Genomic DNA, 14,811 nt, shown 5'->3' with positions numbered 1-14,811 from the left:
AAGGTGGGGTCAAGTGGCCATAACCTGCCCCCTTCAAACCCAGTCAGGTCAAGTGCAATGCAGTGAGTTAAGCTTTAGTCCACCCAAATCCACAAGTAGCTGGTTCACATCTCTTTAATGAGATCAAAGGCTCCTGTGTATGTCTTGCGGGGGTAAAGCTAGCACAATCCCCCAATACTTGCCCCTCTCCTCAGGGCTCCAGCCCTTTCAGGCAGATTCTAGGTAGGCAGGGAGGGGCCAAAAGGAATGCAAGGAGTTTGGACTAGGGCTGTTTCTGGTAGACAAGTAACCCATCCACCCTCTCAAAACTACTTATGGGATGTCCCCTTCACTGGAAGACAGCCCCATGGGAGAGACCTGCGGTACAGAATCTGGGGGCAGTGCACAAAGGGAGTAGTCCTCCAGATCTGGCAGGGTGGCACTAACCCTCACCTCCTTGACTGGCTCACCCTCACCGGAGGCAGGACAAGGGCAGAGCTCAATACTGGAGTCACCAGTTAAACGGCGATAGCGGCAGGAGGGGGGTGTGGGGGCAGGGCTCACCCCTGCCCCAGGCTCACCCTCCTGATCAGGGGGGGCACTCTGGTGGGAGGAAACACCTTCCACATTTGTTCCTTCAAAGTGGGCAGGGCAGCTGGATGAGGAGGAACAGCAGGTTTGTTCACTGGAAGCAGTCAAGGGGTGGCCCGGGGCCACAGTATAAGGAGGGGGTGGTGTGCCTGGGCGGTGAACCACATCCTCATAGGCTGGGGGCTTGAAGGTGCTGAGGAGGCCTGCAGGGGAGAAAATTGGCATGATTGGTTGAAGACAACCAGGTATAGGGTGCTAGCTTTTATATTAGGGAAAAATACTTTGAAATGTGTGGAAAAGGGAATGTGAGATGATTTGGGGTCCTGGTTTGGGGAGGGCCACTGGTAGCTGACCCAGGGCATCAAGTCACTCACGAAGGTCAAGCAGTGAACCGGTAGGGAAAGGACCAGCCCCATGGCATGCCCCATGATAGGCCAACAAGTTGATTTCACGCTGCCGCTGCTGTTGTTGCAGCCGGAGTTTAGCTCGTCGGTGGCGGAAGGCGCAACAGCAGCTAAAGAGGATGAGGACAGTCCAGAGCAGCCAGAACCCTGCAAGAGGCAAGGAGGGAGCAACTCAGGCATCTTTTATGCAGAGAAGGGGCCCTGAAGGCCAAAATTCTGAGGTCCAAGGGAGGGTGGACACAGGGACCTGGAAATAGCCCTCTTGGAGACTTACACCAGAGCTCATAGTAGTAGGTGCAGCAGCCAGTCTCCCCGCAGCAGTGACCACTCTCACAGAGGTAGGGCTGGTTGTTCACTCCTGGGCACAGCTCTCGAAGCTGGGGGCAAGGAGGTACTTAGAACTAAGGGGGATTCCAGCCCAGGGCACTGTCCACTCCCACCTCCTGCATGCACATACACAATCCCACCCTGTGAACCAAGTTCAGCTTGGAGAGATGGGGGAAGTGGAGGATGCTGAGAGGAGTGTTGAAATATCTGAAGGGCTGTCAACGTGGAAGAGGATTTGGAATAGCAAGAATCAGTCTAGAGAACAAGACAAAAGTGTGGACATACAAAGAGGGAGATTTCAGCTCTGCATATATGAGACTTCCTTCACACTCAAGCCTCACCCTCCCCAACCCCCCTACCCCCATCCCCTCGGTGCTTTCTGTTAAGAGAGTGTTTTGGCAGAAGACAGTCTGAGATAATCTCAGTCTCAGACAATGGGTAGCGTAAGGTCATTTCCAAAGCCAGTTGCTTTCATTATCCTGCACGGTTCACTACCCCCCACCCCCAACTGGATCTTTCCACCCCTGGGCCTCAGGCTCCCTAGGATAGAGGAGGGGCAGTGTGAGACCCAGAGCAGTGCTCCCAACCAGATGGGATTGCTGTGGATGATAAAGGATGGCATCCAGGGCGCGAGTCTGGGTTCCAGCTCTTCTCCAAATTGCTCCCTCAAGAGAAGACGCTGCCGGACTCTGTTGTGACAATAGGCACATAGAAAAAGATCACAAATAACTGTTGCAAGACAGAGGGAGCCTCCCTGGGATCTCACTATGCCTCTGGTCACTGGAGAGCCACCGCAAGCTTCCACTGCAGCCATGGGATGGGGTCTATGAGGCTACAGGCAGTCAGCTGCATCTACGTTACAAAGTTTAGACAAAGAGTGGAAGGGGCATGTTTAGGAACTTCACAGTACCTTTGGCTCCGTGAGTTCCTCCCCCACCCCCAAAAGGAAGGGACAAGGAAAGGGGAAAGAGACAAATGGCTGTCGTGATAGGTTTTGGAGCTGTTGGGATACCTGCTGTTGCGGCGCCCGAAGTGCCCCCCAGGCCTCCTCGCTGCCGTTCCCGCTGCTGGCCCGAGCCATACCTCCACCTACAGCCCCCTGAGGACCACAGCCTCCTCTACCGCCAGCCGCCCCGCCCCTGCCACCTCTGCTGCCACCGCCATGGTCCCTCCCCGGCCCATCTTCTCTGAGGCCACCATCACTACGCGGCCGGAGCTTCCATCCGGGGAGAACTCCACCAACTAGGACTCAGATTGCTCTGCCCTACCAATCATCACCGTCCCTAGACGGACGGGCCAACAGGAACAGATCAGAGGTTTCTCCCTGTGACCAATCCACAGCAGCGCCTCCGCCGCTCTCCCAGACAACAAGAGCTTTTACAGACAAAGAGTAGGTGAAAGTTCGACCCACAGCCCTGACTGACAACGGCAATAGCCAATACAGACAACAGAACGGGCTCTGGCGCATCAACCAACGAACAGCCGGCCCGAAGAGCAAGCTTGCCGCTGATTGGCTTGCGGTATGTTTTCGGAATGACGCCAAATGCCGAAGCACGCCAGGTAATCCCGGCTGGAAGAGGCGGGGTCCCAAAAGTCGGTCCGATTCTGGGCGCAAACCAGCCTGGTTTCTTGCGGTGATTTCCAGGCCCCAGACATCGACGCAAGCTCCGACAGGGGCAAAATACGTGTATACTGGAGACTGGTCTGCCCACAACATCCCACTCCCCCAGTTCTGTACAAGCCGAAGCACGGATGTAATTTAATAAGGTGGGGAAAGACACTCAAGAGCGGGCATGGGACAGGCCGCAGAGTCTGGGTTAAGGGCCTTACGTAGCCAAAAGGGGGGATCCAGGACCCTCGGGCCCCCCCAGCCGCATCTGCAGGTTGATGCGGTAGCACTGAAGACTGCAGAGTGCCTGGCCCGTGCGGGAGCAAGCGTAGCGGCGCGGATGGGGACAGCCGGGGACAGAGCAGCGCGAAGGAGGGCCTGAGGGGGATGGCCGCTGAGACACCGCCGTGGGGGCGGGGACGCCAGGTGGGAAGGAGAGGGTGGAACCCTGTGCTCCGCTGCAGTAGCGCACCATGGGGGCCGGAGCCGCAGCCCGCCCTCCCCGCCGCTCGCCCCGTGCGGCCCCCCGGCCTCCCCGCCCGCTGGTCGCCGCAGTCTTGGTGAGGCGCTCGATAGTCTGGTTCTTGTGCTCTTCTGCCCGCCGCGCCGCCTGGAGCCGCCGCTTCCGCGCCCGCTCCTCGCGCTTCAGCAGCATCTCCTCTGTGAGGGCGGGAGGTGGACAGCCCTCAGCCACAGGCAGCGGCAGCATCGGGGAAGGTTGACTCCGCGCCTTCTGAAGCAGAGCTCGCTAGGGAGAGACAGAGACGGGGTGCTGTCTGAAAATGGAGGAAGATGGAGAGGCGAGGTCGGCCAGATCGGGAGAGGAGAAAGAAGGGACATGGAAGGCAGGGTCTTGAGCAGCGCAGGCCTTCAGAGGCGGGATATTAATTAATGAGCACCCTCTCCAGGACACCTTCCATAGGTTCCTCTTCATAAATACTGCCTCCTCCCAGATCTCCTGACATTTAGCTTTAGATCCTTAACTCTCAAGGGGAGAAGCAGCAGTAATGTTACCTGCCTGACCTGTGCACCAAAACTGTACCAGCTTTCCCAGAGGTCTGTTGTTATTTTTAATCTTATCTCAATACAGAGTATCAGGTGGATAACTGCTCAAGCCAAAATCCCAGGCTTAGCCTTGATATATTTTCTCTCCATTCCCCTCCCCACAAGTATCTACTTCCAAAATATAGCCATAATTCATCTGATTTTCTCCATCTCCACCACTTTCGCCTTGGTTAAAGCAACCACTGCCTCTCAGCTGATTACTTCAACAGCTTCCTAGTTGGTCTCCGTACTTCTATCTCTTGTATCCACGGAGATTCATTCTCTACAAAGATGCCAAAGTAATCTATTGAAATGTAAACCAAGTATGTCACTTCTCTGCGTACAGCCCTTCAGTGGCTTGTCCACTTTTTCTTCACCTTTACTCTGCTAGACATGTTCCAGTCTCAAGGTCTGTGCGCCTGCTGGTCTCTGCTCAGCAGAGCTCCTCTGGTATTGCAAATGTTATCTCTTCAGAGAAGCCTTCTCTAACTACCCTAATGTCTCTCTTCCATCATTTCTATTTGTTTGTCTACGCCACTTTCTATTTCATCACCCTATTCTTTTTGTCATAAACCATATAGCTTTTTGAAATTATTTACTTACTTATTTACTTCCCAGCCCCCCAACACACACACTAGAATACTAGCTCCAGGAGAATAGAAACTTTGTCTTTTCTCCACTATCGATATCCCCACTGCCACGCAAAGTGCTTGGGTCGTGGAGAGTTCTCAATACTGTATACATTTGGTGAGTGAATAAACAATGAACCAACATACCTGTCGAGCAGTAAGCAGCCGCTCATTGATCTCCTTCTTGAGGTCTCCATTGTCATCCAGCTCCCCCTTCTCCAGAGCATCCAGCCACCTCTGTTCCTCCTCTTCCTCCTGACCCCCTAACCCTCCTGATAGGTCCCGAAGTGGAGAGGGAGAGAGATTACTGTCTTCATCTGGGAAGGAAGTTGGAGAAAGAAAAACAGAATTGTTCAGATGGGGCACCCTAATTTGGCTGAGTTAATACTGGGACATGGAAAATCCTAACCCATTTCAGAACCAACCTTCTTTCTTTAGGCGGGTATAATAAGAAACCCAGTTTCCCCACCTCCAGATCCTTCTCACCCAGCCAGGCACGGTACTGCTCAAGGGGGACTCCTTCCATAGGTTCCTCTTCATTATCCACAACCATAAGGGGAGAGGGTGAGCGAGGCCCCTCTGGGATCACAGTGAAGGTAGGAACACTGCAGAGAAGCAACACTACTCTTTAAAATGAGCAAGCGTCTCCTCCTCCTACTCAGTAGCTACACCCAACTTTCCCCACCCTCTTAGACTCTTGCTGCCTAAACCTGGACCCTGAAGTCACAGTGTCCATTCGGTCTTATAGAAAGCCCAGTCGGTTTCTAACTACTATCTCTGCTCCTAAAGTTCCCCTTATAAAACTTTGACCCTCTTGGCCTCACCTCTTGGTCCCCAGGACTTGTCCCCCAAGCTTGATTTTGAGTTTGAGCTGGGGCTTGGCAGGGGACGGCTGCGTGGGCCCAGCGTCTTCTTCCTGATGGTGTTTCTTCTTGTGTTTTTTCTTGTGCTTCTTGTGTTTTTTCTTGTGCACTCCATGGCCATGGGCACCCGCCAGGCTCAACTCCAGGGCTTCTCCTGTGGAAGGAAAGCCTGTCAACAGTGTTCGGCCGGAGGGTGGCAGGGGAAGCCCTGAATAACCTAAGCCCCTACCGGATCCCACCCTTCCAGCAGTACTCGCTGTTACCATAACAACAGCACCGCCTTTCTGCTTCCCACCTGTGGCCGCAGTACCCTGGACTCTCCGAGGAGCAAGAACGGGACTTCTTTTCTAACACTGCCTAAATTGCTTGATCTATCTGCGCTTACCCGGCTCAGGGGCCTCCATAGCCCCAGAGGTGCTCCCACGCCGCCACAGCTTACTCATGAGGTCCTGCAAGGAAAGGGGACTAGAAATGGTTGGGAGACACGCAGACACGCCTTTTCCGCCCCGCGGAAAAACTGGAGCCAGCAAAATAACCAGCTACTTCCGGTTCATGGCAACCATCCTTGTGCGGGGCACGCTTCGCATCCAAATCGTCCCTGAGAAACAATGATCCTTCCAACGAATGTTCCGGTCCCTCTGAGGTCGGGACCGCCCAAATGGGCAGGGCTTCCCCTGGCTCCGCCTCCCCACGCTATCTTTCAGAACTCAGCGCGGGTGAGTCAGTTATTGAACTCAAGTTTGGTGAATGTATGCACTAGACCAAGTGCGGGAAGCTAGTCTAAGAGGATGCAAAGATGAATATGAACACCGCCCCTGTCCTTGAGGAATTCACAGTTGGGTGGAGGAATACATAAACTATATTGATGACAAAATGGCCGAAATGCTTAAACAGCACGAGTGCCCTAAGAGCAGAGCAGAGCAAATGCTCTTAGGTATTTAAACTTCAATTTTCATAAGTAGAGAAATTAATAAATGAATTATGGTGCAGCTGTACAATGTGGAACACCATATTGCTAAGAAAAGTTGAGTTATAAGTAATTAATGAGATTGACACAGAATTTAAACAATCTAAGTGTCCTAATGAACTTGGTGTATCTATACAGTGGGATGTTAAGCAGCTTGGAAAAGAAATGAGGCGCCGCAGAAGGCTGTCTAGGAAATTGGTAAGAGTCATTTGCTGATGAGCAGCTGGAGAACAAGGGTGGATGGCGACCTATTTGTTTATGATTATACCCTCTTGTGCCTTTTGAATTTTGTATAAAACGTGTATATATTACCTCATTTAAAAAAAGACATAAAAACAGGTAGGTTTGTATGTGCTTATACATGAAATAAGAAAAGTAAATTTCCCATCCTGGCTAATACGGTGAAACCCTGTCTCTACTAAAAATACAAAAAAAAAAAAAAAAAAAAATTAGCCGCCATGGTTGGCACGCGCCTGTAGTCCCAGCTACTCGGGAGGCTGAGGCAGGAGAATTGCTTGAACCTGGGAGGTGGAGGTCGCAGTGAGCCGAGATCGCGCCACTGCACTCCAGCCTGGTCGACAGAGCGAGACTCTGTCTTAAAAAAAAGAAAAAAAAAAAAGTAAAGTAAATTTCAAGATCATGTGATCTGATTTTTAAAAGCATAATATACTAGCAAATACATAGAAAAAAATTGAGGAATGTATACCTGTTAATGTTGGTTAACTGTAGAAGTTGGGGTTGAGGAACTTTCACTATTTAGGTATGTAATGTATTTTCTTACAGCTAATATATATCACGTTTATAATTAGAAAAAAACACCTATATACATATATCTAAATATATATGAGTGAGCAAGGTAACAGCAGTGAAAAAAGAAAGAACTCATTCCTCTTGTCTCTTACATTTCAGTGATAAAATTATCAAGAATCAATGAGCAATTATATTGGGGAATCCAGGATGAAGTCATGTAGTATGTGATTATGAAAAGGGATTTTGGAGTCAGACAAGCCTATTATCAAATCCCAGTTTCACCATTTATTAGCTATGCAACCTTGGGCTTAAAATTATTTAAGCTCTCTGAACCTGAGAATCCAACTCTATAAGATAGAATACAGTAGGATCCACCGCTATGAGGGCTCTTTCAAGGAATAAAGGAAATCAAGAACTCATGATACTTAGGGTGGCAGCAGGGGCAGGCACATAGTAGATGCTTCAGTAAGCAAATAATAATAACTGATTCATAGGTTTCTAGCCTAAGTATTTAGCGGGAAGGTGGTATTTTCAGTAAGGAAGATAACATAGGAAGAGAAGCAAGTTAAGAAGAATTATTTAGTTTTGCCCAAGGCAACTTTGAAGTGCCTGTGGGAATGCCTGGGTGGAGGTGGACTAGCTGAGAGGAGAAGCCAAGGATGAAAGTGTGAGTGGGGATGTCATCAGTGTAATACTGGAGGTCCCCAAGTGATGGGAGTAGATGAGACACCCAGACAGAGTAAGTAGATAAGAGGAAAAGAACCAGGAAGAGAACCAAGTGAGCACCTGTCCTGCACAGCCAGGCAGAGGGACCAGATAGGGTTGAGAAGGTCAGGAGAGGCAGAAAGTATCAAGGGACTAAGGCTGTGATCAGCTGGGTACAGTCCTTCAGAGGGCAGGCTGAGCTCCAAGAAGAGGATGGATTTTATCACGATGTGAAGGCAATACTCTTTTATCACCAGGAGTTACAGTGAGGGATTACTTGCAATTCATATTTGTAGAATACATTAGAGTTTATAACCTGCCTATCTATTCCTTCTCTCCCTTGGCCCCCACAGCATCTCCATAAGGGAGATACCATTGGTTCCATCTTATGAATGAGGAAACTGAGGCTCAGAAAAAGAAATGTTTTTGCCAAAGTCACAAATTTAGGGAGTGGCAGAGCCAGACTCAAACAGAGGCTTCCTGACACCTGGCCCAGTGGTGTTTCCTCTGCATCATGATGCCTAGCAGGGAGGAAGTGGCAACAGTAAGTGACAACTGGCTTCATTATTTTGTTTGTTTTTAGTTTTGCTTTGTTTAGAGTGAGAGAGATTTGAGCATGTTTGTAGGCTGAGAGGCACTCTTCTTTCTGAAAGACTTCTTAGTCTTATTTTTAAAAATTATTTTGAAATAACTTCAAACAGAAAAATTGCAAGATTAATACAAAGAACTTTCTCTAATAAAGTTTTTGTTTTGTTTTGTTTTTGAGACAGGGTCTAGCTCTGTCTCCCAGGCTGGAATGCAGTGGTGCAAACATGGCTCACTGCAGCCTCAAACTCCCAGGCTTGAGCAATCCTCCCACCTCAGCCTCCCAAGTAGCAGGGACTACAGGTACACACCACCATGCTCAGCTAATTCTATTTTTTTTTTTTTTTTGGAGGGACAAGATTTGGCCATGTTGCCCAGGCTGGTCTCAAACACCTGAGCTCAAGCGATCCTCCTGCCTCAGCCTCCCAAAGTGCTGGGATTACAGGTGTGAGTCACAGTGCCAGGCCAAAACTTTCTCCTTAAACATTCCATGTGTTTCAGGTTAACATGGAATGCCCAACATGGTTGGGGGGTGGGGCAGATTCTGAATTTTTTTTTTTTTTTTTGGGACAGAGTCTGGCTCTGTCGCCCAGGCTGGAGTGCTGTGGCGCGATCTTGGCTCACTGCAAGCTCTGCCTCCCAGGTTCACGCCATTCTCTTGCCTCAGCCTCCTGAGTAGCTGGGACTACAGGCGCCCGCTACCACGCCTGGCTAATTTTTTGTATTTTTAGTAGAGATGGGGTTTCACCGTGTTAGCTGACCTTGTGATATGCCTGCCTCAGCCTCCCAAAGTGCGGGGATTACTGGCGTGAACCACCGCGCCCAGCCAGATTCTGAAATTGTTAACATGTATCTGTGTTTATGCCCATTATCATTGTCGATGAAAAGAGTCAAACTCTAAAATATTTGAAGAGATTTATCCAGAGCCAAATATGAGTGACCAATGGCCTGTGACACACCCCTCAAGAGATCCTGAGAACATGTGCCCAAAGTGGTCTGACTACAACTTGATTTTATACATTTTAGGGAGACATAAGACATCAATCAATACATGTAAGATGTACGTTGGTTTGGTCTGGAAAGGCAAAACAACTGGAAGATGGGGGCTTCCAGGTATTGTGTAGATGCAAAGGTTTTCTGATTGGCAGTTGGTTGAAAGAGTTAAATTATTGGCTGGCTGTGGTGGCTCACGCCTCTAATCCCAGCACTTTGGGAGGCCGAGACGGGTGGATCACCTAAGGCCAGGAGTTTGAGACCAGCCTGGCCAACATGGTGAAACCCCATCTCAACTAAAAATACAAAAATTAGCTGGACATGATGGCACATACCTGTAATTCCAGCTACTAGGGAGGCTGAGACAAGAGAATTGCTTGAACCCAGGAGGCAGAGTTTGCCGTGAGCTGACATCGAGCCATTGGACTCCAGCCTGGGCAAAAAGAGCGAAACTCCATCTCAAAAAAAAAAAGAGTTAAATTATTGTCTAGAGACTTGGAATCAATAGAAAGGAATGTCTGGTTGAGATAAGGGTTTGTGGAGACCAAGATTTTATCATGCAAGTGAAGCATCCAGGTAGCCGACTTCACAGAGAGTACCCTGTAAATGTTTCTTATCAGACTTAAAGAGTCTGTTATATCAGTAATTCCAAAAGGGAGGAGGGTATAACAAGGCATGTCCAGCTCCCCCTTGCCCATCATGGCCCATACTAGTTTTTCAGGTTAACATGGAACGGCCCAACATGGTTGGGGGACTCAGAATTTTATTTTTGGTTTACATCATTATTCTTTTTCTGATCAACATGACAGCAAGTTGCAGACATGATGTCATTTCACCCCTAAATCATTCACTGTGTATTTCCCTCAAACAAGCACAGTTTTCTATAAGCTTTGTGCAACTATCCCAGTCAGGAAATTAACTTGATACGACATTAATCCAGACCCCATTCAAATTTCACCAACTGTGAAATACCTCCTTTTTCTTTTCTTTTTTTTTGAGACGGAGTCTTGCTCTGTTGCCCAGGCTGGAGTGCAGTGGCACAATCTTGGCTCACTGCAACCTCCACCTCCTGGGATCAAGCAATTCTCTGCCTCGGCCTCCTAAGTAGCTGGAATTACAGGCTCCCACTATCACCCCTAGCTAATTTTTGTATTTTTAGTACAGATGACGTTTCACTGTGTTGGCCAGGCTGGTCTTGAACTCCTGACTTTGTGATCCACCCACCTCAGCCTCCCAAAGCGCTGAGATCACAGGCATGAGCCACCGCACCCGCCCTCTTTTTTTTTTTTGAGACGGAGTTTTGCTCTTGTTGCCCAGGCTGGAGTGCAATGGCGCAATCTCCGCTCACTGCAACCTCCGCCTTGCGAGTTCAAGTGATTTTCCTGCCTCAGCCTCCTGAGTAGCTGGGATTACAGGCATGCGCTAATTTTGTATTTTTAGTAGAGATGGGGTTTCTCCTTGTTGGTGGTCAGGCTGGTCTCGAACTCCCAACCTCGGGTGATCTACCCACCTTGGCCTCCCAAAGTGCTGGGATTACAGGCGTGAGCCACTGTGCCTGGTCCTCCTTTTTCTTTTTATCCAGGATCCAAATTTAGGATCATTTATTACATTTTTAAATTAAGTCTCTTTAATCTGTTTTAATCTGGAACATTTCCTCACTCTTACTCGGTCTTTCATGACCTTGACAAATTTAAAGGGTAGAAGTCTTTAATTCTATAGGATGCCCATCAACATGGGTCTATCTGGTGTTTCCTCAGGTCTCGATTTATACATTGATTGATTGATTGGTTGATTGAGACAGAGTCTTGCTCTGTCACCCAGGCTGGAGTGCAGTGGTGTGATCTTGGCTCACTACAATCTCTGCTGCCCGGGTTCAAGCAATTCTTGTGCCTCAGCATCCTGAGTAGCTGGAACTACAGGTGTGCACCACCACACCCAGCTAATTTTTGTATTTTTTGGTAGAAATGGGTTTTTGCCATGTTGGTCAGGCTGGTCTCGAATTCTTGGCTTCAAGTGATCTGCCCACTTTGGCCTCCCAAAGTGCTGGGATTACACTATGAGCCGCCACGCCTGGCCTAGACTTATAAATTCTTGGCAAGAACACCACACACAAAAAAAATTGATTTCTTTTTTTCTTTTTTTTTTTTTGAGACAGGGTCTCACTGTGTTGCCCAGGCTGGTCTTGAACTTCTGGGCTCAAGCGATTCTCCTGCCTCAGCCTCCCAAAGTGCTGGGATTACAGGCATGAGCCACCGTGCCCAGCCCACAAAAACATTATGCTCTGTTCTTCTCAGTGTGTCACACTGGGAGGCTCATGATGTCAGCCTTTCCCACCACTGATGCTATTAACCTTGATCACCTGGTCAAGATGCTGTCTGCCAATTTCCTCCACTGTAATGTCACCTTTTTTGCCTTTCCAAATAATAAGTATTTTCTGGGAAATACTCTGCAACTACCCTAATATCCCATTCCCCATCAAACCTCCACCCACCCACCAGGCTTTGTATCCATTGATGACTACTGTATAAATCAAGTCTACTATAATCATTGCCAAATGGTGATCTATTTCCATTATTGCAGTTACATGTATTAGTTAGCATTCTACTGTAAGAGCTTTCTGTTCTCCTCATATTTATTTACAGATATATTTATTTGTTTCAGCATGGATTCCAGTTTTAATCAGTGGGTTGTAATCCATTGCTGTCATTACTTATTATGATGCTCAATTTTTAGAGGGGGACAGAGTCTTGCTCTATTGCAGTGGTCTAATCATAGCTCCCTGCAACCTTGAACTGCTGGCCTCAAGTGATCCTCCCACCTCAGCCTCCTGAGTAGCTGGGATTACAGGGATGTGCCACCCTGCCCAACTAATTTTTTAAATTTCTTGTAGGGTTCAGGCTATGTTGCCCAGGCTGGTCTCAAACTCCTAGGCAAAAGCAGTCCTCCTGCCTTGGCCTCCTTACATGCTGGGATTACAGGCATGAGCCTCCACGCCTGGTTTGATGCTCAAATTTCTCACAAGTTTGGCCAGTGGGTATTCCTTTAAGCTGGTTTCTGTATCCTTTTGACATGTCTCCAACATTCTTTGAGCTCTTTTTTTTTTTCCTGAGGAAAGGCCTTGCTCTGTCATCCAGGCTGGAGTGCAGTAGCACGATCATGGCTAATTGGCTTATTGCAGCCTCAGTCTCCCAAGCTCGAGTGATCCTCCTTTGTCAGCCTCCCAAGTAGCCAGATGACTGGCGAGTGCCACCATGTCTGGCTACTTTTTTATTTGTATTTTTTGTTGTTGTTTGTTTTGTTGTTGTTTTAATTTTTTTAATTTAATTTTTTTTTTTTTTCTTTTTTTAGATGGAGTCTCGCTCTGTGGCCAGGCTGGAGTGCAGTGGCGCGATCTCGGTTCACTGCAACCTCTACCTCCTGGGTTCAAGCGATTCTCCCACATCAGCCTCCCGAGTAGCTGGGACTACAGGCATGCACCACCACACCCAGCTAATTTTCATATGTTTAGTAGAGACGGGGTTTCACTATATTGGCCAAGATGGTCTCAATCTCTTGACTTCGTGATCCGCCCGCCTCGGCCTCTCAAAGTGCTGGGATTACAGGCATGAGTCACCCCTCCCGGCCCTTTTCTCTTTTTTTTTTTTTGAGACACAGTCTCACTCTGTCACCCAGGCTGGAGTATAATGGCACGATCTCAGCTCACTACAACCTCCGCCTCCTGGGTTCAAGCAATTCTCCTGCCTCAGCCTTCCAAGTAGCTGGGATTACAGGTGCCTGCCACCACACCCGGCTATTTTTTTTTTTGTATTTTTAGTAAAGATGGGGTTTCACCATATTGGCCAGACTGGTCTTGAACTCCTGGCCTCAAGTGTTCCACCTGCCTCAGCCTCCCAAAGTGTTGGGATTACAGGCGTGAGCCACTGTGGCAGGTGGCTAATCTTGTACTTTCCCTGGATAAGAAGTGAGACTCAAATTTCCCTGGATAAAATATTTTGATTTCCCTGGATAAAATGTTTTGGGGCTCATCTTGTACTTTCACTGGATAAGAAGTGAGACTCAAAGGAGGCCAGACAGCACGAACCTATGGCTAAGGTTATGCCAAAGCCACACTGAAGTCAGGCCGCTTGAACATGCTGATGAGGATTTTCTGCTGGCACCGCTACCCCCTTCTCAGGTGCTGCAGGTGCAGTGAGTGTATATCATGAACTCTGGTTGGATCTTGTCTGCACTCCCTCAATATTCAAAGTCCAGTTGGAAACGTTCCAGTTAGTTGGGTTAGGCCAAGTGCCTACCTTTAGGCTGTGAAAAAGTGGGAAGAAGGATAAATGTTCTCCAACTGCCATAAAGGGGCTAGAGCTCATTCTGTCAATACTGTCCACAGTGGGGAATTGTGCAGAAATAGAAGATGATTTGAACCCTAAGTGACCCACAGCCCCTTTCCCACATATCTACTTCATAGCTGGGGAGATATAGATACAGACATAAACAAAAGGATAAAGTTGGGAAGACCATGCACCAAACCAGTGGCATGTTGGTAAATGTTTAACAAAAGCTCCCCAGGGGAAAAAAAAAAAACAAAAAAAAAAACAGGCTGGATTTGTTATGTTCACCTATTTCTGTTGTGTAAGGACTCCCACCATGGCCAATTTCAAATGAGACATCACTGAATACAGAGTTGGAAAGAGATGTGCGTTGGCATGTCATTTATATAGCATTCCCTCCATACAGATACTAAAGATGTAAACTACTCAAGACGTCATAGTAAAATGCACTAAAATAATTAGGAAGTGATGAGTTTTGAATATTTATCACCTTTGCTTTAATAAAATTTATTTAGTTATATGTTTATGTAATTTAATTTAAATTTTTTTTGAGATAGAGTTTCACTCTTGTTGTCCAGGCTGGAGTGCAATGGTGCGATCTCGGCTCACTGCAACCTCTGCCTCCCGGGTTCAAGAGATTCTTCTGCCTCAGACTCCCGAGTAGCTGGGATCACAGGCATGCGCCACCACACCGGCTAATTTTGTATTTTTAGTAGAGACAGGGTTTCGCCATGTTGGCCAGGCTGGTCTTGAACTCCTGACCTCAGGTGATCCACTGCCTTGGCCTCCCAAACTGCTGGGATTACAGGTGTAAGCCACCACGCCCAGCCATAATTTAATTTTGTTTTGTTTTGAGACGGAGCCTCGCTCTGTCCCCCAGGCTGGAGTGCAGTGGCCTGATCTCGGCCCACTGTAACCTCCACCTCCCAGGTTCAAGCAGTTCTCCTGCCTCAGCCTCCTAAGTAGTGCCAAGCTAATTTTTGTATTTTTAGTAGAGACAGAGTTTCACTATGTTGGTCAGGCTGGTGTCAAACTTTTGACCT

At 48.2% G+C, this 14,811-nt stretch overlaps 2 protein-coding genes across 7 annotated transcripts; both read right to left on the bottom strand.

Annotated features, from left to right (window-relative positions):
- Positions 1 to 96: 96 nt before the first annotated feature.
- On the bottom strand, positions 97 to 2,548 carry WBP1 (WW domain binding protein 1). 5 transcript variants are annotated; one of them, XM_032178337.2, is made up of 6 exons: positions 2,314 to 2,543; positions 1,889 to 1,990; positions 1,442 to 1,516; positions 1,249 to 1,351; positions 945 to 1,121; positions 97 to 773 (listed from the first exon to the last, which is right to left on the bottom strand). In XM_032178337.2, exons 1-6 carry the CDS (start codon positions 2,380 to 2,382, stop codon positions 313 to 315), a joined length of 987 nt encoding a protein of 328 aa, XP_032034228.1. In that variant the 5' UTR covers positions 2,383 to 2,543; the 3' UTR covers positions 97 to 312. The 5 variants fall into 5 exon arrangements, with proteins under 5 accessions (XP_032034228.1, XP_032034230.1, XP_032034232.1 ...); XM_032178339.2 differs by lacking the exon at positions 1,442 to 1,516 and having other exon boundaries at positions 2,314 to 2,538; XM_032178341.2 differs by lacking the exon at positions 1,889 to 1,990 and having other exon boundaries at positions 2,314 to 2,537.
- Positions 2,549 to 2,811: 263 nt separating this feature from the next.
- Positions 2,812 to 6,050, bottom strand: INO80B (INO80 complex subunit B). Of its 2 annotated transcripts, XM_032178332.2 has the most exons (5): positions 5,832 to 6,050; positions 5,408 to 5,600; positions 5,070 to 5,188; positions 4,731 to 4,900; positions 2,874 to 3,658 (listed from the first exon to the last, which is right to left on the bottom strand). In XM_032178332.2, the coding sequence occupies exons 1-5, from the start codon at positions 5,887 to 5,889 to the stop codon at positions 3,128 to 3,130; spliced, it is 1,071 nt and encodes a 356-aa protein (XP_032034223.1). In that variant the 5' UTR covers positions 5,890 to 6,050; the 3' UTR covers positions 2,874 to 3,127. The 2 variants fall into 2 exon arrangements, with proteins under 2 accessions (XP_032034222.1, XP_032034223.1); XM_032178331.2 differs by lacking the exon at positions 5,832 to 6,050 and having other exon boundaries at positions 2,812 to 3,658; positions 5,408 to 5,727.
- Positions 6,051 to 14,811: the final 8,761 nt, after the last annotated feature.

The sequence above is a fragment of the Hylobates moloch genome, unplaced genomic scaffold (assembly GCF_009828535.3).
Source record: "Hylobates moloch isolate HMO894 unplaced genomic scaffold, HMol_V3 SCAFFOLD_15, whole genome shotgun sequence".
Lineage (NCBI taxonomy): Eukaryota > Metazoa > Chordata > Mammalia > Primates > Hylobatidae > Hylobates > Hylobates moloch.
This window is presented reverse-complemented; position numbering and strand designations above follow the sequence as displayed.

Coding starts and splice junctions, on each gene's coding strand:
- WBP1 (XM_032178337.2), bottom strand. CDS start 2,382: ATGGCTCGGGCCAGCAGCGGGAACGGCAGCGAGGAGGCCTGGGGGGCA. Junction 1,991..2,313: donor TTCGGGCGCCGCAACAGCAG/GTATCCCAACAG, acceptor TTGTCACAACAG/AGTCCGGCAGCGTCTTCTCT. Junction 1,122..1,248: donor CTACTACTATGAGCTCTGGT/GTAAGTCTCCAA, acceptor TGCCTCTTGCAG/GGTTCTGGCTGCTCTGGACT.
- INO80B (XM_032178331.2), bottom strand. CDS start 5,712: ATGGTAACAGCGAGTACTGCTGGAAGGGTGGGATCCGGTAGGGGCTTA. Junction 4,901..5,069: donor GCAGTACCGTGCCTGGCTGG/GTGAGAAGGATC, acceptor CTTCCTTCCCAG/ATGAAGACAGTAATCTCTCT. Junction 3,659..4,730: donor GGCTGCTTACTGCTCGACAG/GTATGTTGGTTC, acceptor GTCTCTCCCTAG/CGAGCTCTGCTTCAGAAGGC.